Here is a 20,964-nt window from a genome sequence, read left to right on the forward strand (position 1 = left end):
CAAGCGCTGAGATCAAATGTGTGCACCGCCACACCCAACCAGAGCTTTTTTTTTTTTTTTTTTTTTTTTTTTTAATGAGGATTATTAAGTGAGCATGGGGAGAGAAGGAAAGGGAGAGGGGTGAGAGAGAGGGAGAAAGAGAGAGGAGGTAAATAAGAGAGAAAGGAGGTAAGAAAGGGCCAGAGCTTTCTTTTTTTTTTTTTTTTTTTTTTTTTTTTTTTTACTGTTTTTCCTCCTTGTTGTGCTCCTCCTCCCAGGGTCTAAGACCCAGAATTCACTCCGTAGTTCCAACTCTATTACCCACCCCATCCCCTCAAGCCCCCACCCTCCCACCCCCATGCACCACACTCATGCAAAAACAAACCAGCTCATTGGTTTGTTTTCATTTGGTTTCTACTCTCTTTCCAGAAGCAATGGATCTTTTTAAAATTTTTTTTATTTAATTATTTTATGTATATATGAGAGCTCTATCTGCATGTACACCTGCAGGCCAGAAGAGGGCATCAGATCACATTATAGATGGTTGTGAGCCACCAAGTGCTTGCTGGAAATTGAACTTGGGACCTCTAGAAGAGCAGGCATTACTCTTAACCCCTGAGCCATCTCTCCAGCCCAGCAATGGATCTTTGACCATGTTCACTGAGTTTGTGCTTGCTAAAAACAGATGCTCTTGCTTATATCTGTGTCCTGAAGCAAGAGGCTATTGCTTCTTTCCCTAGTGACTTAAGGCCTTTGCTTACAGGAGACAATTGTGGAAATGGAGTTTTTATTTCCCAGTAGCCACCACCTGGACAATGTCTGTGGGCTGTGCCTCCAAGGAGGAAGCTCTCTCCCGTCTCCTGCTCTGTTCCTACTTTCTCTCAGGGCCCCGAGAGATGGGCCTCTTGAATCAAGGCTGCTTGTGAGTGTATACTTCCTGTGTCTGAAGTGGTATCTCACTTTTTCTTTTCTTTCCAGTGCTGAGTATCCAACCCAGAGTCTCTGGCATGCTACCCAAGTGCTCTACCACTGAAGTACACCCCAAGCCAGTCTCAAGCTCTTCTAAACAGATATGATCATCCAGAGATACCCTTTTACACAGTTGTTAACATTTTTGTAGATTTCGTCTCACTCACTGTATAATGGCCACATCTTTGCCAGAGTTGTGGCAGCTCATGTATGTGGAGCTAGGGCTCTTGGGAGGGGTTTTACTTGATTGCCTTGTGAACTCAGCTTTCTGAGTGGCTTAAGAAAACCTATGATTGAGGCTGGTTTATATAACCTCTTGGCAGAGTACTTGCTTAACAGGAGGAAGGTTCTGGGTTCAATCTCCAGGATCATACACACACACACACACACACACACACACACACACACACACACACACACACACACACAAAACAAAACATAAGCAGTCTTTGCCAGATCGGTGGTGGTGCACACCTTTAATCTCAGCACTCAGGAGGCAGAGGCAGGCAGGTCTCTGAGTCTGAGGCCAGTCTGGTCTACAGAGTGAGTTGCTAGGCAATCAGAGCTATAAAGGAAACCCTGTCTCAGAAAACAGAGAGAGAGAGAGCGCGCGCGTGCGAGAGAGAGAGAGAGAGAGAGAGAGAGAGAGAGAGAGAGAGAGAGACAGACAGACAGACAGACAGACAGACAGAGAGACAGAGAGACAGACAAGAGCGCTCTAATTATGTAGGCTATCTGGCTATTTCTCTTTGTTAGGGTACAGAAGACATTTTCCTTCTGCCGCTCTACATCCTAAGAGCAAAGAAAAAGTCCCCAAGCCTTCCAAAACAAATGTAACATTTCAAACTGGACCCACACACCCAATTTTGCTTTCATCCATCCATATTGCTGTCAGAATATAAACATTTTGTTTATCATCATCAGAGACTAGAAGAGGCCGTAGGATGATATAGTTGACATTAGCTGTATGACTTCTAAATCATGGTCATCCGTTGGGCGTGGCAACAAGTAACAACTCCAACCGGAACTTAATGATGTAAGCCATGGTTTGCCCGTGAAGTTCTCAGGTTTTTGCGGAGGCGGCCTGTTTTAATTCCATTTAACACTTAACACTAAGTAGGCCTGATTAAAGGCCAGGAATGGAAATAATTTGAATGAAGGTCGGGGGTGGGGGGGGGGAGGAAGGGAGTGAAAAAGGTTGGAATGAAGGAGGGAGAAGCAGATGGAAAACTTCTACAGCGTTAGCCTCAGACTTGTATTACTCTGTCATCAAGGTGGTGACATAAAGGTCTGCCAAGTTCAAAGGGAGGGACCAGTGACCTGACAGCTCAGTGGAGGAGTGTACGCACCGCCCTGTAATGTGAGCGTACAGTTTGCCGCACATAACTCTACTTGTCCTGTAACAGGGGGGAAAATAAAATAAATCAAGCTAGAAAAAAAAAAAAAAAAACCACAAGCCCTGTACTTGTTTCATCTCAAAGAGATATATTTATCACTGCTGAACGTGAATAATTCGTACATCTCCCATCAAGTTAACCGGGTCATGCCGGAGTAGCATGGCCATCTTTCGAGGTGCAAGTCTGATCTTGTCACTTCTTCACGTGGCCCGTTACCTCATCTTCTCCAACTCCTTGCCTTGGCTATGTAGCCCTTCACACGTGGCCTTGCTTTGTTAACATCTCTTTTTATTGTTTTCTTTATTTGTTCTCAGTGCTTCAGCCCCACTGGACACCTTTCTCAAGATCCTTCAAACACCCTTTGCCTTAGACCTTTGTACACACTTAGGTCCCTATACTCTTTAACTCTCTTATTTCTTCCTGCTCCTGCTGGTTCTCCTGGACCATTCCCAAGTGGCTTCCCTCCCACACCTGCCACTAGCTGGCCTCGGGCTCTCATCTCTCCCTTGCAGGTGCTCCTAAAGAGCCCTATACTTAACACTTCTTTCTGTTGGGGTTTTGCTTTATTTACCGCCACACCCACTGCCTGGAAGATGGCAGAGGCTCAGCACACCTAGGTTGGATGAATGAATCTCTGCCTTAAATAGTCCACTGCTAGGCATGAGTAAACAGTGCTCTTACAAACTATGATTATGATGGGCAGTGTCCTGTCTCAATTCTTGTAGCTGAAATAGAGCCAATGCTGAATGGGATCCTCTCAAGAAATTGCTAGCAATTTCACGTGGCTTGGGGAGGCAGGGTGGAAGGAGTAGCTCAGGGCATCTTTCCTCTTGCCAGCAATCATCCTGTCAGGCGGGCCTGCTTGGAAGGGGCACACCTTGGCAACAGTTGGTAGGATACTTGTTTATGCTGTGTGAACGTCCGGAGCCTATTTCTGGAGCAGGTACTGGATGCAAGCCTGTGCCATTCCAGTACTGACCTTGCCAAGCCCTGGGTGATGAGTGCATGTGCCAGAAAAAAAAAAAAAAAAAAAACAGTGGCAGTCTCTTAGCTTACTTCCCTGGCTCCCATCCAACTTCCCTGACTATACCAGGTCATTACCGCCTTATCCCTGCCTGGTAATTACCCTTCAATGGCTTTGAGGCTGAGCATTATCACTGCATTTGCTCTACCTTTTGATCCGGTTCAGTAAGGGCACAAGGAAGGAAGCTGGGGCCATAAAGGCTCTCCCAGCTCACGCATTTCACCAATTTGAGGAAGTTCTCCCTAGAGTTTCAGGGTGAAAGGAAACAGATTAGCGTGTTAGGCCAATCTTATTTTTCCTATGGTTAGTCTAATTGCTGAAAGAGAACTGGAACACAAAGAGGTCACTTGACTTATTTATGACCACACAGTAAGCCACAGGACAAAGATAGCACCCCACAGGCCTGGTTTCAAATTTAGTGCCCTTTCAAGAGCCTAAGACAAATCTATATGAATATAGAGTTGGCTTTGGGAGCTAATGTCAGATTCAGTTTAGGTTAAAGGGGGTTTTCACCTTTTTAAAGAGTAATTACTTAGGTTGTCACCTCGAAAACAGTTAAAAGACCATAGCTAAAACTAACTGGCTCTAAGATGGTTGGAGATCTGGAACCTTCCTCTCACACCTCCACCAAGGTTTCCTTTAAATCAGTCTTCTTCCTTCTTATACCAAAATGTTTATGTTCTGCTTGTTTTTGTTTTTACTTTGTTTTTTTTTTTTTCCGAGACAGGGTTTCTCTGTGTAGCCTTGGCTGTCCTAGACTCACTTTGTAGACCAGGCTGGCCTTGAACTCACACTGATCCACCTGCCTCTGCCTCTTGAGTGCTGGGATTAAAGGTGTGTGCCACCACGCCCAGCTATATTGTGTGTGTGTGTGTGTGTGTGTGTGTGTGTGTGTGTGTGCGCCCTCAGAAGCAAGAATAGGGTGTTGGATCTCCTGAAGTGGGAGTTACAAGCAACTGTGAGGTGTCTGGTGCGGGTATGTGGGGCGGTGGGGGTAGGGGTGGGGGGTGTGGGGGTCTGGGTGTGGGGAACGGAGCTTAGGTCCTCCACAAAGGCCAGCAAGTGCTTGTAACTGTTGACCTATTTCTCCAGCCCCCAAAATGTCTATTTCTGAGGTAGAAAATAGGAGGTAGAGGGAAAAAAAGGCTAGGATTTTGCCTTAATTATAGAACTACTTTCTGCTGTTAAACAAAAAATATGTCCGACTCTCCTAGGACCAGCTGCTCTTCGTTAAGAGTGTCTCGGGGCCTTGTTGAGCTTCTTCCTTGCTGTTACTGGGAAGAATGGCTTTCTCTTCCGCATACAGGAGGAAGAAGCACCTTAGCCTTCTCCGTCTAATCCTCTCCATCTGGCTGAAGCCATCAGATGGCCCTGGAGGAGGAGCAAGGTCTGTCATCTGACCCCCAGACAGAGATGGCAGCTTGACAGCTTGGTTCAACGCCGGATTCCACCCGTGTTCAGGCTTCCCTGAGGTGCCACCCAGGGCCACTTTTTACATCGGTCGTACCCATCTGACCAAAAGTAGTAGGAATAAAGCTAACACCAGTAATTAATGAAAAAAGGAGGCAAGAAAAGCATATGTGGAAATTATAAAGTATTTCTTTCATTAAGCAAGTATATGGTATGGCCTATTTGGCTTCTATCTTCAATAAGGCAATTCCTAGATTTAGAAATAGTCAAGTGTTCTGGGAAGATTTTTGGGCACACTTCTCGTCATTATGGATTTGGACATTGTTACCCAGCAGGCACAGTGCCAGAACCTTAACACAGAACATTTCAGTTTAAACTGCTGGAGGGGCATACTACAAACAAGAGGCCTGGGGCTGAAGAGATGGATCGGCAGTTTTAAGAGCATTTATTACTCTTGAAGAAAACCTGGGTCCAGTTCCTAGCACCCACATGGCACCTTACAACTTCAGTTGCAAAGGATCGGACATCCTCTTCTGGTTACCATGGGCTCATGCGCATATGTGGTACATAAAAACTCACACAAGCAAACACACATATACATAAATAAAATAAATAATTAAGGGCTGGAGAGATGGCTCTGAGGTCAAGAGCACTGGCTGCTCTTCCAAAGGTCCTGAGTTCAGTTCCCAGCAACTACATGGTGGCTCATAATCATCTATAATGAGATCTGGTGCCCTCTTCTGGCGTGCATGCAGGCAGAATACTGTATAAGTTATAAATAAACTTTTTAAAAAAGTAATTAAATAAAAAAATCTTTTCTGTTCTGAGACAGGGTCTCTCTATGTAGCCCTGGCTATCCTGAAACACTCTCTGTAGATGAGGCTGGCAAAGGTTGCTAGCTGCCCTGCCTTAGCATGTGTTTGTTCGTCCTTCCCTCCTTCCTAGGTGTTCATGTGAGAGGAAATGGACAAGGGTACCGCCCACACCACACAGCTGTTCCAATGAGAAAGTTTTATATAGACAAGTCAAACTTTACATGAAGTACAACACAATAAACGTAATATAAATGCTCAATCAGGAAAGTTGCCACAGGGAGCAAGTTTGGAACTAATCAAGAGTTGTATCAAACACTAAACCGTATTTACAAGTCTGATTTGGAACTTGGTACAAGAAGCTGGGGGAGAAGCCATGAAAAGGAAAATATATCTACACAGATATAAACACACCCACATTTTCCCTCTTCTTTTTTCCCCCCTCCATTTCTGACACGAGGAACAAATCAAAAGGAAAACCCCATTTCCCTAGAGTCCTTCCATTTATGATGAGAATGTGAGAAAGCCCCAAGAGGGCTTGGACCCAAGGAGACTGACTTCACTCCTCTTGGCTACACTTGCTCCTGACTACTTAGCTATGGAATGCTTGAGACACAGGCATGAAGACCCAGAAGAGGGCGGGGGGCAGGGGCGGGGGGCTCACTTAACTGGTACATCATATACAAGGGTTCCAATGTCTCCAAGCACTTTCACACCCTGTTCTTCACTGGATCCTTACAGACCTCTAACCTGCAGCAACAGAGCTCGGTCAGGCTGTGAGACACGAAGGAAAGCAGTGTTTTGATCCAGCACACACTGGGTCAGCCACTTCATCCAAGACAGTCACACATGCCAGCTTGAAGCAAGTCCCCAGGGGCCAGCAGCTGTTTGCTTTGTGGAGTGGAAGGCTGGGCTTTTCCCTCTGCCTGGATTTCTCCTTGCTGCCGTGCTGTCAAGCTCTCCACCGTTCCCCCTGGGCCCCAGACAGCTGCTTGGTGGATGTGTGTGTAATTTATTGTTCTGCTGCCGCGGCTGGCTCGTCCCTGGCCTCTGGCTTCTCAGCTTGCGACTCTGGAGGGATGAGAAACTGGACCTCCTCTGTGCTGATGGCAACTTTATCCGGCTGGAGCCACCGTCTGAAATGTTCCAAGGTGCTACAAAGGAGCAGAAGAAAGGAGCGGCTGGGTCAGACCTCGATGATTAATTACTTAATGATTAGCTCAGTTACGGGCATACTGCCTTCCCGCCCACCACCAATTTCTTCCCACCTCTGCTTTTCCCTGCTCACACCAGGAGAACCATGCTACTGCTCTGACAGCTGTGCATCCTGGGAGCTCAACAGCATCATTTGCCCCCTAGTGGGCACTTGGGCTATAAGCAGGGCCTCTGCAGGCTTGATGAGAACAGCTAAAGAGCCTGGGCCTCAGTCTTAGCTTTTGTTCCCTCTAGCCTAAAGAGGAGAGACATTGTCAAGAGGTGAAACACTCAAATAAATATCAAATTATGGGTGAGACAGAAAACCTGAGATATTTCCTATCTAAGACAATGTGAAGCTTGATTACACAAACAGAGCTTATTTGTAAGAACTGTAATTTCTGAGGAGTAGTGGGGTGGGTAAGATCTCAAGATAGAAACATCTGAGCAGCCGATATTCCCACCAATGAATGGCCCTTACGCCTGGGCTCTCTTCATGTGCTGCTGAGAGATGGGGGACTGGTTGGTTGTCAGGGTGGTCTCTCTCTCCTGCCTCCCTTAAGTACCCAGGATCCTACACCTTACAGTTATTACACATTCACAGTAAAATGAAATGGCTACAAATAATATAAACCCATCGTATGCTCTTTAGGAACTCTCAACAATTAGGTACTGGTGGCTCAAACCAACAGTTCTCAGCACTCAGGAGGCTGAGGTAGGAAGCCTGTCACAAGTTCAAGGCTAGCCTCGACAACAGAATGAGACTATATCAAAGAAGCACACAGAAAGCACAAAGCCGAATGACTACGTATTAAACAGTAGCGTCTCTCACAAAGGGTCACAAAATGGCCTGTTTAAAATGCGTACTTTGAGTTTCAAAACAAATGCATAGCTACTGTCTCCCAGTGCTTGTTCTGCATAGTGACAGAAGCGTTCCTTCAGACGTAGGTAAGAGGGACAGAGCCCCGGGTTAGAGGTCAGAATAAGCAGTAGGCTGACTTATGGCTACAGCTCAAGAGAATCAGGTGAAAGAAACGCTTACTCTTCATCATCTGCCCTTTTCATGGATCTGTTCAAATCATTTTTTTTCTTTTTAAAGATTTATTATGCACACAGTGCCCTGCCTACATATTTGCCTGCACACCAGAAGAAGGGACCAGATCTCATTATAGATGGTTGTGAGCCACCATATGGTTGCCAGGAATCGAACTCAGGACCTCCAGAAGAGCAGCCAACACTCCCAACCTCTGAGCCATCTCTCCAACCCCTGTTCAAATTATTTCTATAGAAAAAGGAAAGTCAAAACAAACAGGGAGGTCACTCAGCTTGATGTATGCTTATGCAAACAGAGTAATGTGGTTTCAGAAAGAAGGAATTTGTAATTGACCATGCAAGAGAAAGTTTTGTCTTCTGAGAACTGGAGCTGGGCATGGTGGCGGCAGCACATGCCTTTAATCCCAGTACTCGGGAGGCAGAGGCAGGTGGATTGCTGTGAGTTTGAGGTCAGCCTGGTCTACAAAGTGAGTCCAGGACAGCCAAGGCTACACAGAGAGACCCTGTCTCGAAAAACAAAACAAAAACAAAAACAAAAGAGAATTGGAGTAGAGGGAGCTTTTCAGGAAGACAGAACATTATGCCAATGATGGGTCAGGAATCTTCAAATCACCTCTTTGGGCAATTTAAGACTCATTTATGTTAAGCCTTTAGAGATAGAAAAAAAAATTATCCTTTGAGCCTTCAGTGGGCAGCTGGGCTGACCTTAAAAATACCACCGTTTTCTGAAGGATCTGAGGACGTGCTGACTCAAATGTGAGAATGCAACTCAACGTGCTTTGTAAATTAAATCAAGTGTGACTTTGAGGTTTTATTTAGACACTGGCCTTGATTCCAGCAGTAGCATCTTCACATGACACCATGGGACTCTCAAAATCAATATTAATTGTGTGTTGTGAACTTAAGTCATATTCCTGTAAGACCTTTACTTAAAATTATAGTTGGTGCCGGGTGCAGTGGCACAAGCCTGTAATCCCAGCACTCAGGAGGCAGACGTTGTGAGTTCGAGGCCAGCCTGGCCTACAAAGTGAGTCCAGAACGGCCAAGGCTACACAGAGAAACCCTGTCTCAAAAAAATTATAGTTGTTATTCTATCCATCATTTTTTAAATTGTGTGTGTATGTGATGCACATGTGCAGTGTATGTGAATGCGGGTACAAAGACCCTTGGGTATGCATTCAGAGGAGAAGATAAGATATGTAGTGTCTTTTTCTTTTCTCTTTTTTAAAGATTAATTTATTTATTTTATGTATATGAGTGCTCTGTCTGTATGTACACCTGCATGCCAGAAGAGGGCATCAGATCATGTTATAGACGGTTATTAGCTGCCATGTGGTTGCTGGGAATTGAACTCAAGATCTCTAGAAGAGCAGCCAGTGCTCTTAGCCTCTGAGCCTTCTCTCCAGCTCAAGATCCAGTGTCTTGATCCATCATTCTCCACTTTATTCCTTTGAGACAAGGTGTTGCACTGAACCCGGAGTAGGCTGGCAGCTTTACAGAAGGCTACAGTTAAGAAAGAGATTGCCTTGGGTCTCAGAAGAGACTTTAGTCTTTAGAACAGTGTTGAGACTGAAAGACCATGGGGACTCATAAAAAGTTAGACTAAACGCATCTTGCATTATGATGCAGTCACAAGCCTGTGAGGGCCAGGGAGTGGGATGTGCTTGTTTGAATGAAATGTCTCCAGTCGGTGGTGCTGTTGGGAAGGATTCGGAGGTGTGGTCTTGCTTGAAGAAATGCATCTCTGAGGGACAGCTCTGACATTTCAAAGCCTCCCACCATCCCAAGTTTACTCTCTCTGCTCCCTGTTTGTGGTTCAAGATGTAAACCCTCAGCTCTGAGGATCCAGCTCCAGTCACCATGCCTACCTGCTGCCATGCTTTCCTGCTATGACAGCAATGGAGTCTGGTCCCCCTGAAATCATAAGCCCCGAAAAAACCCTTCCTTCTGTAACTTGCCTTGGTCATGATGTCTCATCACAGCAGAAAAGTAATTAACACTCTGTCTCCCAAGCACAGCGTCATCACATACTAAGCCTCATAAATCTATCCATTTGACCCCACACGTTCATCGGGATGGAAGTCCCATGGCAAGAAGATGTGGTTCTAGCTGTGGCTTCATTAGTTCTTTCCCCAGCGCACTGCACACTTATAAATGAACATACAGTTCACCCTCAAGTCTATTCATCTGTGGCCAAGATGTAGCTGAGGGTATTTACCATTCTGAAGAGCCTATGCTGGTCTAAAGGGCAAACTGAGCAAGTTTCCAAGGGCTGATTTCATCTCAAAGAGATATCGGTATCAACTGGTCCCAGCACTCTGATGCCACCACCCCTGAGCTCTTTAAGTGAGTGAAAAGTATTTTCAGTGAAACCAGCTGTCAGTCAGTTACCTCTCATCGGAATCAAGTCCATCTACAAAAAACTCTGAGGCTAGCTTCTCCTGGAGGAATCGATCCCAGCATTCCTTCTTAGCTTGGGCCAGGGTACGAAGCATGTCCTTGGAAGTCACTTCCTCATTTAAACCTTTGATTCTTCTCAGTTTCTTCTCTGAAGGGAAAAGAAATGGAGCTTAACATAGAGACTATAAAATGACATTTTAATTAAGTCTAAGGTGCAAAATGCTAACTGAGCAATTCTCTCTAGCCAGATATGATGGCAAGAGCCTATAATCCTAGCAGAGGCAGAGGGATCAGGAGTTTAAGGTCAGTATCAGCTATACAGCAAGATCAAGGCTAGTCTAGGCCTCAAGAGACCTTATCTCAAATATCCAGCCAAATAGACTCCACCCTACCCCCTCAGAAATCCTTTAGCCTGGCATGGTGGTGCAGATTCCAGAGGCAGAGGCAGGTGGATCTCCGAGAGTTCGAGGCCAGCCTGGTCTACAAAGCAAGTCCAGGACAACCAAGGTTACACAGAGAAACCCTGTCTCAAAACAAACAAACAAACAAACAAAAAAGAAACAAAAAGAAAAGAATACATTCATAGTTTCTGCAAAAAAAAAAAAACAACCCTCATTTTATTTATTTATTTATACAGTGCTCTGCCTGCATGTGTGCCTACATGCCAGAAGAAGGCATCAGATCACATTACAGATGGGTGTGAGCCACCATGTGGTTGCTGGGAATTGAACTCAGGACCTCTGGAGGAGCAGACAGTGCTCTTAAGCTCTGAGCCATCTCTGTGGCCCAAGAATTAATTTATAGAGAAAACATGAGAGTTGACTGACTATCCTTCTCCATACCTTACACTGTATCGAGTAAATGTCTAACCCTGGAAAACGGAAGCGCTACAGGCTCTCAGAAATAAATCAGTGGCATGCTTTGCTTTGTCTTTTAATCACAGAATCCCAGCAGGTATCTCTCTAAGGAGCTCTTGCTGTCCCTGACTTGGCATGCTGTATTCCAGCTCCTGTTTCAACTCCCTGAAAATAGCGTCTCTGAGGAGCAAATGGCTTCTCTCCTTGTTACATGGACATGAAGTGCTTTTCAACCCTCATGAGGGAGAATTAGAGAAAACGATGAGAGCCCCAATGGTTCATTAGATGCTGGAATTGACTTGTTGGGAATGCAGTAATAAGAGACCTTTAGAGGATCTCTATGTGGGATTAAATTCTTGATTAAAGAAAAATATCTCCCAACATTTTAAAAAGTTGCTCAATTTGTGGCCCGGATCTTGGAACCTAATAAAAGCAAACATCTTGTGATCCTTTGAGGGTGATTCACAGAGCTTCCTGAGGAAAGGTGTTTAATTACTCTCCTTTGCATTTTAATTGTTGGGGAGACCTCTTTTGAAGCACACAAGAAATGATATCACCATTACTTTCTGCCTTAATTTAGTCGTTACTTCAACTGTATAATTCAGGCATGTAGTCAAGGACAAGTCACATATGCCATAGTGATTTCATAAGATAGGCGATGTCACACGTGTCGCACCTGGAAGAGTAAATACTCTCTGTCGGAGTTTGCTGATGAAATCACCTAACATCACAAATCCTGATTGTTAAGCAATGTGTGAGTCAGCACACAAGTCAGAGAACGAGGTTCTCCTAGCAAAACGGCTACCATCTTTAAATCAGCTGCCAGCTTACAGGAGATTGTGGTTAGCGGCCTGTTCACTCTTGACACAGCCTTAGAGCAGTGGTTCTGAACCTGCCTAATGCTACGATTCCTGGTGCTGTGCTGACCCCCCCCCCCCCGCCGGCACCGCACCCCACCCCACGCCCACCCAAAATTATTCTATTGCTACTTCACAACTGTAGTTTTGCTACTGTTATGAAATGTAATGTAAGTGTCTGATATGCAAGATATCTGATATGTGGCCCCTGTGAAAGGGTCCCTCAACCCACAGGTTGAGAACCGCTGAGGCAGGAGGTTGCTGGACCATCACCTGGGATTCCGGCTCGCCTTCCTGCACTTACAGCCCTCCTGCCCTACTTGCATGTGGGTAGCCTCAAAAGGTGCTATGTGATATGAGCTGGGGAAGGCTGACTGAAGGGAGACTCCATCTGCAGCTCCTAGGAAGCCTTCATCAAGACTGGGTGATGTCTTTCAGGTTTAGCAGCTTTGGAGTCATCCGTGCTCCTGCAATAACCCCTCACCATGCTCTCTGAGTAAGCCTGATAAACTCATTGGTCCCCTAGGGTGAACTACGGCGTTATAGTACTTAGTTTTGTCCTTGGGACTCCATAAGGGAGAGATAGACATCATCTTCCCAGGAAAGAATGCTTAAAACAACAAGAAAATGGTACCTGTTTGAGGGATGGAGATTAATTTTAGAACTAAGATTATAATATGCAGCTTTGTTTCCATTTCTAAACAAGTGACACTTGTTAACAGCCACTGACCAAAACAATAAACACCTTGTATAAGAGCCTACCGAGCCAGGCATGGTGGCGCACACCTTTAATCCCAGCACTTGGGAGGCAGAGGCAGGTGGATTACTAGGAGTTAGTTTGAGGCCAGCCTGGTCTACAAAGTGAGTCCAGGACAGCCAGGGCTACACAGAAAAACCCTGTCTCGAAAAACAAACAAACAACCCTCCTCCCCCAAAGCCCACCGATGTATGAAACACTTGCAGTTGATGAATGTTAATATTTTTCCCTTAAGGATATAAAAAGGAACATTGAGATGTAACAAGAATAAATTAATAAAAAAAAAATTAAAATTAAAAAAAAAAAGGATATAAAAAGGATAATGTATATCTAACATTTATCTCGCTGAATTTTTAATTGTGGCTCTTACTGGTGGACTCTTTTTGGCACAGGTTTCTTTGGCAGTAAAAACAATCTTCAAACTGCCCAGCCTTAGTTGTCATAGAGATAGGCACTCTTTGGGGATAGAATGGACTTCTTAGGGTGCTAAGTTCCCAAGCAGGTGTGGTTTTAACAGGCAGGCAGAACCAGGTACTGTTGAATATTCCAAACCTGCCTGTCATTATCACCTAATCCTTTCCTGGCCTGCAAAAAAGGTTCTTAATTACCAGTTTCTTAACTGATTTTAGAAACAGCCAGTGGAGTTTTAACTTTCCAATCAATAGTCACCAGTCAACACCATCACCACTTCCAAGAGGGCTTCTTATAATAAGCCTTGGTTACGTGCTGCCCGGCAGCCAAGGGATTGGTTCTTTCCCAGACTGGTGCCTTTCGCCTTATCGTCCTGCAGCAGATGTCGGCCACAAACAGAACTCTCCCACCCCTTGGCCGTGACTGGGGGCACAGCTGCTCTCCGCAGGCTTCCTTACAGACCTAACAGGGACCCTGCAGCTTGTCTTCCGCCTTCCCACCTGCATTTTTCTCATAATGTTCTCCGCTAGTCAGCATCACTGAGATCCCCTCTGTTCTCCTGAGGCATTGCTTAGCAATCATCTAAGTTCTCTTCCGGCTCTTCCTTGTGCCCCTCTCCATAGGGTGGCCTCCTTCTGTGTAGCTCAGTGACAGAGTGATTGCCTAACTTCCGCCACTGTAAAAATAACACAAATACTTAAACACTCCATGGGATTGGGCTTCTTCAAATAATAATTTCCAGATTTGGTTTCCTGGACATGTGGATTTCACCATAATGAAAAATATTTTTTAAGGATTTATTTATTTATAATTATGCATACAGTGCTCTGCCTGCATGTACACCTGCAGCCCAGAAGAAGGCATCAGATCACATTTTAGATGGTTGTGCGTCACCATGTGGTTGCTGGGAATTGAACTCAGGACCTCTGGAAGAGCAGCCAGTGCTCTTAACCTCTGAGCCATCTCTCCAGCCCACAATGAAAAACATTTGAGCACCGGGCATGGTGGCGCATACCTTTAATCCCAGCACTCAGGAGGCAGAGGCAGGTGGATTGCTGTGAGTTCAAGGCCAGCCTGGTCTACAAAGTGAGTCCAGGACAGCCAAGGCTACACAGAGAAACCCTGTCTCCAAAAACCAAAAAAAAAAAAAAAAAAAAAAAAAAAGAAAGAAAGAAAAAAAAAGAAAAACATTTGAAAAGATACATTTATCCTGATTTAAACAGTACATAATGTATAAATGAACTGAAATGTTATATGCCACTGATCAAAGAAATAAATACCCAGTGTTTCTTCAATGTACTAGCAAGAGCTCACCCATAACAAAGAAAAACCCTGCAGGTGATGTGTGCTAATAGCTAAGGGATTTTCAGCTTTTCTGAGGCATATATAATGTTTACCTAACTTTTGTCTTTTAGAAAAAAAAGGGGGTATGCTTATTTAACACACTTCAGAAAGAGTAGTGGGTGTGGCAGCAGTAGACTTGGCAATCTACTACTGCTCTTGTCAGTGGCTTCTCTACGCGATAGGTTCATTTAGCAATCCGCTAATATGGGGCTGGAGAGATGGCTCAGAGGTTAAGAGCACTGTCTGCTCTTCCATAGGTCCTGAGTTCAATTCCCAGCAACCACATGGTGGCTCACAACCATCTATACCCTCTAATGGCCTCTTCTGACATGCAGGTGTACATGCAGATAGAGCACTTATATACATAAAATAAATAAAATATGCTTGCTGGGCAGCGGTGGTGCACGCCTTTAATCCCAGCACTGAGGAAGCAGAATCAGGTGGATCCCTGTGAGTTCGAGGCCAGCCTGGTCTACAATGCGAGTCCAGGACAGCCAGGGCTACACAGAGAAACCCTGTCTCGAAAAACCAAACAAACCAAACCAAACCAAACCAACCAAACAAACAAACAAAAAAACCCCACACAATCCGCTAATATAGAGTTAGTATATAGAATTCTTATGTTTTTATATACCGTTAAAATGTATATTTAAGGGCTGGAGAGATGGCTCAGAGGCTAAGAGCATTGGCTGTTCTTCCAAAGGTCCTGAGTTCAACTCCCAGCAACCACATGGTGGCTCACAGCCATCTATAAATGAGATCTGGTGCCCTCTTCTGGCCTGCAGCTGTACATGCAAGCAGAACACTGTATACATAATAAAATTTTTAAAAGGTGTACTTAAAAGGGCAGGGACACTAGTGGTAATCCCCATTACTCAGGAGGTGAAGGCAGGAGGATCGGAAATTCAACATCATCCTCAACTACGCAGGAAGTTCAAGGCCAGCCTGGGATATGAGACCCTGTCTAAAAAGCAAAGGCATTGGGTCAGGAGTGGACTGGGGATATGCATCGGAGGTAGAACTTTTGTTTGTCTAGTATGTATAAAACACATGTAAAAGCAGCATAAATAAATAAATAAACAAACATCACAGTCACAGTCAGCCTGTGGTGGTTTGAATGATAATGGCTCCCATAAGCTCATACATTTGAATACTTGGTTCCTAGTGGTGGAACTGATTGGAAAAGTTAGGAGGTGTGGCCTTGTGGGAGGTGGTGTGTCACTGGTGGCAGGCTTTGAGATTAAAAGACTCTCTCTCTCTCTCTCTGTCTCTCTCTCTCTCCCCCTTACAAGGTGTAAGCCCTTATCTGTTCCTGCCACTATGACTTTATTCTGCCACCATGGACTCTAACTCTCTGAAGTGGTAAACCCCAAATTAAACAAGACCAGGTGGCCATGGTCATGATGTTCTGTCACACGCTAGAAGAGTAACTAAGACTGTCCTAGACCGACAGTTCTCTCTCCCCTTGCATAAGGAAGTTTTACTTTCTTGTGTGTAGTCTCTCCAGATACTGTGGCCACAGTACAGGGCACTGAAAATGAGTTCAGGGAATGTTTTTAAATTAGCCAACAGCGGCCTGGAGAGATGGCTCATTAGTTAATAGCACTTATTGTTCTTTCAGAGGACTCAAAATTGGTTCCCAGCGCCCATGTTGGGCAGTTCAAAACTACCTGTAACTCAAGAGCCAAGGGATTTGACACTAGCTTCTGGCCTCCAGGGCCGTGGGCGTGGATGTGCACATGCTCATATACAGACACAGACACACAAATAAATAATAAATCTATTTTTTAAATTGCTATCAGAGCCAGGTGGTGGTGGTGCATACATTTAATCCCAACACTTGGGAGGCAGAGGCAGGCAGATCTCAGTGAGTTTGAGGCCAGCCTGGTCTACAAAGTGAGTCCAGGACAGCCAAGGCTACACAGAGAAACCCTGTCTTGAAAAAAAAAAAAAAAAAACAAAAAAAAAAAAAACCAAATCGCTATTAGAGATAGTATGACTCTTCTGGCACACAATCCCATTAGAAAGCCCCATATGCTTCGTACAAAAAAAATGAGCCACCATTTATAAGCAAGAAGGTTTCTACAAAATGTCAAAAAATAAGACATAATTTAGATGAAATGATTTAAAGCAGAAGTAGACAAAAATAGTTTTAAAGATAGTACAAGAAAAGAGAGGGGTCTCCTTTCCAGTAAACAACCTGACATATCCCCTAGAATTATATCTGGCCCACATGTGGCAAGGACAAACAAAAAAAAAGAAAAGAAAACTACAGGTAATGCAACTTGCCTTCCTAAAAAACACAGGGGCTGGGGGTGGAGGAGGGAAGAGAGGGAAGGAGGGAGGAAGGGAGGGAGGGAGGAAGGGAAGGAGGGAGGGAAGAAAACAGAGTTACAGAGGACTTACCAAGAGATGCTAGATACACTTCTGAATCATGCAAAGGAGCCCAGGGCTTTGGGGACGGTTGGACAACAGAGTCTGTTGCTGCTGTGTGGCCTTCACCTACAGGATGTGAATCCAGAAAGGAGTCTGAGAAGGCATTGTTGGCAACATCTTCTTGTGCAGGCCTTGGCAGACAAGAACAGATTTCAGCCCAGAGATCCCGGCCGGATTTTGTCGCTGAAGAATCAAGGCTCTCAAACATTTTCATTTGGAGCTGGAAAACAGAAGTTCAAGTGAGTGAAGACTAGCTCCAGGACAGAATAATGCTGGGTGTGGTGGTGCATGCCTTTAAAGCTAGAACTTGGGAGGCACTTGCTGCTTTTGTAGAGGACTAGAATTTGGTTTTCAACATCCACATAGCAGCTTACAGCCATCCTTAACTCCAGTTCCAGGGCATCCAGTGCCCTCTTTTGGCTCTGTAGGCCCCAGGCATGCATGTGGTGCATATACATACATGTAGAAGAAACAGACATAAAATAAAAATAAGTAAATCTTTAAAATATATATATATAAAATAGTATAGCCAGGCATGGTGGTGCACACCTTTAATCCCAGAATTCCAGAGGCAGAGGCAGGTGGATATCTGTGAGTTTGAAGCTAGCCTGGCCTACATGGCAAGTTCCAGGTCAGGGCTACATAGTGAGACTTTATCTCATAAATAAATAAACACACACACACACACACACACACACACACACCATGCATCCATAAAGGAGTTTGAGAAGTTCGTAAAGGAGCCCAAGGTTTTACAGTTGGCTGGACAGAGTCTGCTGCCTTGTGACGGCCTTCACCTATGGGATAAGAACCCATAAAGGCACCGAAGAAGCCACAGTCCCAGCCCTTAGGTTTTACATCTTCAATAAACACAAGCATCTCTCTGAGGTTTCCACTGGGCCCAAGTGGCTTGCTACACTGTTCTCTACGGACTTCCAACACATAGATGTTCTATCATCAAGCAGTTAAAGTCTGTCCTTGGTAGGGCACAGACTGACAGCCTTACATAGTCTCTTACTCATTAAAAAAAAAAAAAAAAAAAAAGGCAAAAAAAAGTTTCTTAGTGAAAAGTGTCTGTCAAAGAGTCTTATCATAATGCAACTGCATGCACTCATTACAGTAGCAGCTGGGCTGTGGACTTCAAGTTCCTCCACATCCCCATTCATACTTGTTAACATTTTATTTTTATTATTATTATTTTAATTGCCTATATTTATGTGGTAAAATGTGATAACTCAATAAATGTATGCAATGTGTATTCCCCCAGATAATTAGCACTGAATGCAAATACTGAAAGAGAGGCATTTTCATCATTTTACAGACACAGTTAGGTGTAGTGGAGCACATCTGTGATGCCTGCACTCTGGAGTCTGATGCAGAAAGATTGTGAATTCCAGAAACTGATGAGGAAGAAGGAAGTGGAGCAAGAAAAGGACGAAGAAGAAGCGGGAAGACGAAATAACGCGATCAAATGAGTAGTTTGCTCAAAGCTGCATTGCTGGTTTAAGACATTCTGCTTCCAAATCGTTAATTTTGCCCAGCACCAACATCCTGCCTCCTTGGGAAACACACTGAAAGCCGCCCATGCTGAGATCCATGAGAGGAGCCTAGGGGCCTCCGTAACCATCTAGGTTTACAGAATAGGTCGACGCCTTCCTTTAAGAGGGCTTTTAAAGATCAGGAAAGCTGACAAGGGCAAAGTCTGAAAAATTCCAGCAGAGTCCAGCGAGCGCGAGGGCCCAAAGTAAGAGGGACAGATAAGCCACGGAGTCCTTAGAGTCTCCATTGAAGTCTTCTGAATACACCCAAAGCCCAAATCTGCTCACGCGTGTCCTCGGGTGTAAAGACTTTCCTTGACCCTAGAACGTTCAGAACCGTGGAGGAAACCGTGTGTCCAGATCCCAGGCCTCAGTCATCCCGGCCTCAACAATTGACTAGCCTTGACGATCCGGTCCCTGATACCCTCAGTTGTGTTCCGGGGTCAGGCCGTAGTACGAGATGCTACACACTGAACACCGTGGCCCCTCACCTACCGCAATCACCTGCTCAGCAGTCTCCAAACACCCGGCTCAGGTTCGTCTCGGGGAGTCAGGAAGCAGCAGGGAGGGGCGGAGTCTCTGAGTGACGGAGGAGCTCTCCAATTGATATCTGACTTTCTGGAATTCTGTGAGTTTATTGGTAGACTAGAGTTAGTGACGCCCAGAGGCGGGCAATCGGTGGGCGGAACTAGTGGTTGCCAGGAAACGATGGAATGGGCTACCCAGAGTTTAGTACCTTAACGCTCCAGGACCGTATTGATTCTTTGCAGGCTCCAGAGTTCCAGCTTTCCACCACCCATGCCCGACTCGGATAGGGAAGCCAATTTTCTAGACTTTTCTTGGTCCTCAGAGGTTATTAAACCCCTCTGAAAGAAGATGCCTGCCTATCGTATAAAACTAAATGGTCCTCTAGGTGCAGCCCTTTCAAACTGTCTTTGCTTGGACTCTTTCCAGTGTGTTTCCCAATATTGGATAAAATACAGATTTAGGAGCAGTAATACGTGTATTAGTTACCTCCCAGACAACTTTCTGAATATTTGTGTTACCTTTACTCTGGTAATAGACCTTTGAGAGTATGGCTACCCCAAGTTAGAGCTTGTCAAAGACATAGACCATCAGGGAGGGCCTCATTCACAGACCTCTGAACCTTTTCTTTACTCATTTAGTTGAAAAATACCAAGATCCGCCAGGCATGGTGGCGCACGCCTTTAATCCTAGCACTCGGGAGGCAGAGGCAGGAGGATCGATATGAGTTCATGGCCAGCCTAGTCTACAAAGCGAGTCTAGGACAGCCAAGGCTATACAGGGAAACCCTGTCTCGAAAAACCAAAAAGAAAAAAAGAAAGGAAGGAAGGAAGGAAGAAAGGAAGGAAGAAAGTAAGAAAATACCAAGATCCTATGTAAAAATAGCTTATTTTTCTGTTTCAATTGTTGTCTCAGAGGCTTTACTCTTCTGTCTGCTAACCTAGGCCTAGCCTTGGAAGCTTCTAGCCTCCAAACAATCTAACCTAGGCCTAGAATGTTTTCAGCCTCTGAGACTTATTGCTTAATAAGCTCACCCTTTTTAGCTCTTTCTGAGTTCTGGGCTGGTTGGTTCAACTCAGCTGTTCTGGCTTACACTCCTCTCCCAGCTGTCTTACTCAGTCTGGCTTTTCTCTCAGCCTCTGAATTGCTCTGCTTGGCCTCAACTAACTCCAGCAATCTGCTCTAATCTTCTGGGTCCTTCTCATTCTCTGGCTCATTCGGTCTTCACTTGTGTCCAGCTTGTTCACTCCTTCAACTCTGTTAAACTCTCCTGGTAAAACTGCTTCCTCCCTCTGTCTGCCATTGCCCCTGGTGTAGCTTCCCTGTCCTCTCTCTTCCTGTGAGAGTTAGGAGTATCCTATTCTGTCTCATCTTTCTCTAATTTGTCTTCCCCCCTCCCCCACCGCCATTCAATATACATTACTTTCAAACATGGGTGCTTCCTTCTACAAACTAAATTGAACTTCATTGTTTGGCGTTAAAGGAACGTGCCACCACACCTGGACCTAAGTTTTTCTTTACCTGAATCTTGCTCTATAACAGGCTGGCCTTGAACTCAGATCTGCTTGCCTCTGTCTCCCAGGTTAAAGGCCTGTTTGCTCACACAGACAGGATCTGTTGGGTCACACAGACCTAGAAGGTCTTTGGATGTGATCTCTTGCCAGAGCAGCCATGTTCTGAATTAACATTCTACACTCCCACTCTGCTATAGGTATTGTAAATATGAATTCAGGACACACGAGGCTAAGTGTGGGCCCCAAAGATCCTTATAGTTGAGTATAGGAGGGAAGCCACGAGAGAGACAGATGAGTTAGCAAATGGCACAAAGAGTTATGAAGGATGAGGATAAGGTAGTGTGGGGAGGGAGAGAGGGAGGGAAGAAGGGAAGCAGGGAAGAAAGGAGGAAGGGAGGTGGAGGTAGGGAGAGAGGGGGAGAGGGAGGGGGAGAGGATCAGTTGTTATAATTTCTTCAATAGCTAGATGTGGTGGTACATGTCTACA

The 20,964-nt window shown here is 45.0% G+C and overlaps 1 protein-coding gene across 2 annotated transcripts; it reads right to left on the minus strand.

Moving 5' to 3' along the window:
* Positions 1–6,246: 6,246 nt before the first annotated feature.
* Ccdc32 (coiled-coil domain containing 32) lies at positions 6,247–19,065 on the minus strand. 2 transcript variants are annotated; one of them, XM_051144391.1, is made up of 4 exons: positions 18,934–19,065; positions 16,871–17,120; positions 10,230–10,386; positions 6,247–6,745 (listed from the first exon to the last, which is right to left on the minus strand). In XM_051144391.1, the coding sequence occupies exons 2-4, from the start codon at positions 17,112–17,114 to the stop codon at positions 6,604–6,606; spliced, it is 543 nt and encodes a 180-aa protein (XP_051000348.1). In that variant the 5' UTR covers positions 17,115–17,120; positions 18,934–19,065; the 3' UTR covers positions 6,247–6,603. The 2 variants fall into 2 exon arrangements, with proteins under 2 accessions (XP_051000348.1, XP_051000349.1); XM_051144392.1 differs by having other exon boundaries at positions 18,943–19,018.
* Between the last annotated feature and the right edge of the window lie 1,899 nt (positions 19,066–20,964).

The sequence above is a fragment of the Acomys russatus genome, chromosome 4, assembly GCF_903995435.1.
Source record: "Acomys russatus chromosome 4, mAcoRus1.1, whole genome shotgun sequence".
Taxonomy (NCBI): domain Eukaryota; kingdom Metazoa; phylum Chordata; class Mammalia; order Rodentia; family Muridae; genus Acomys; species Acomys russatus.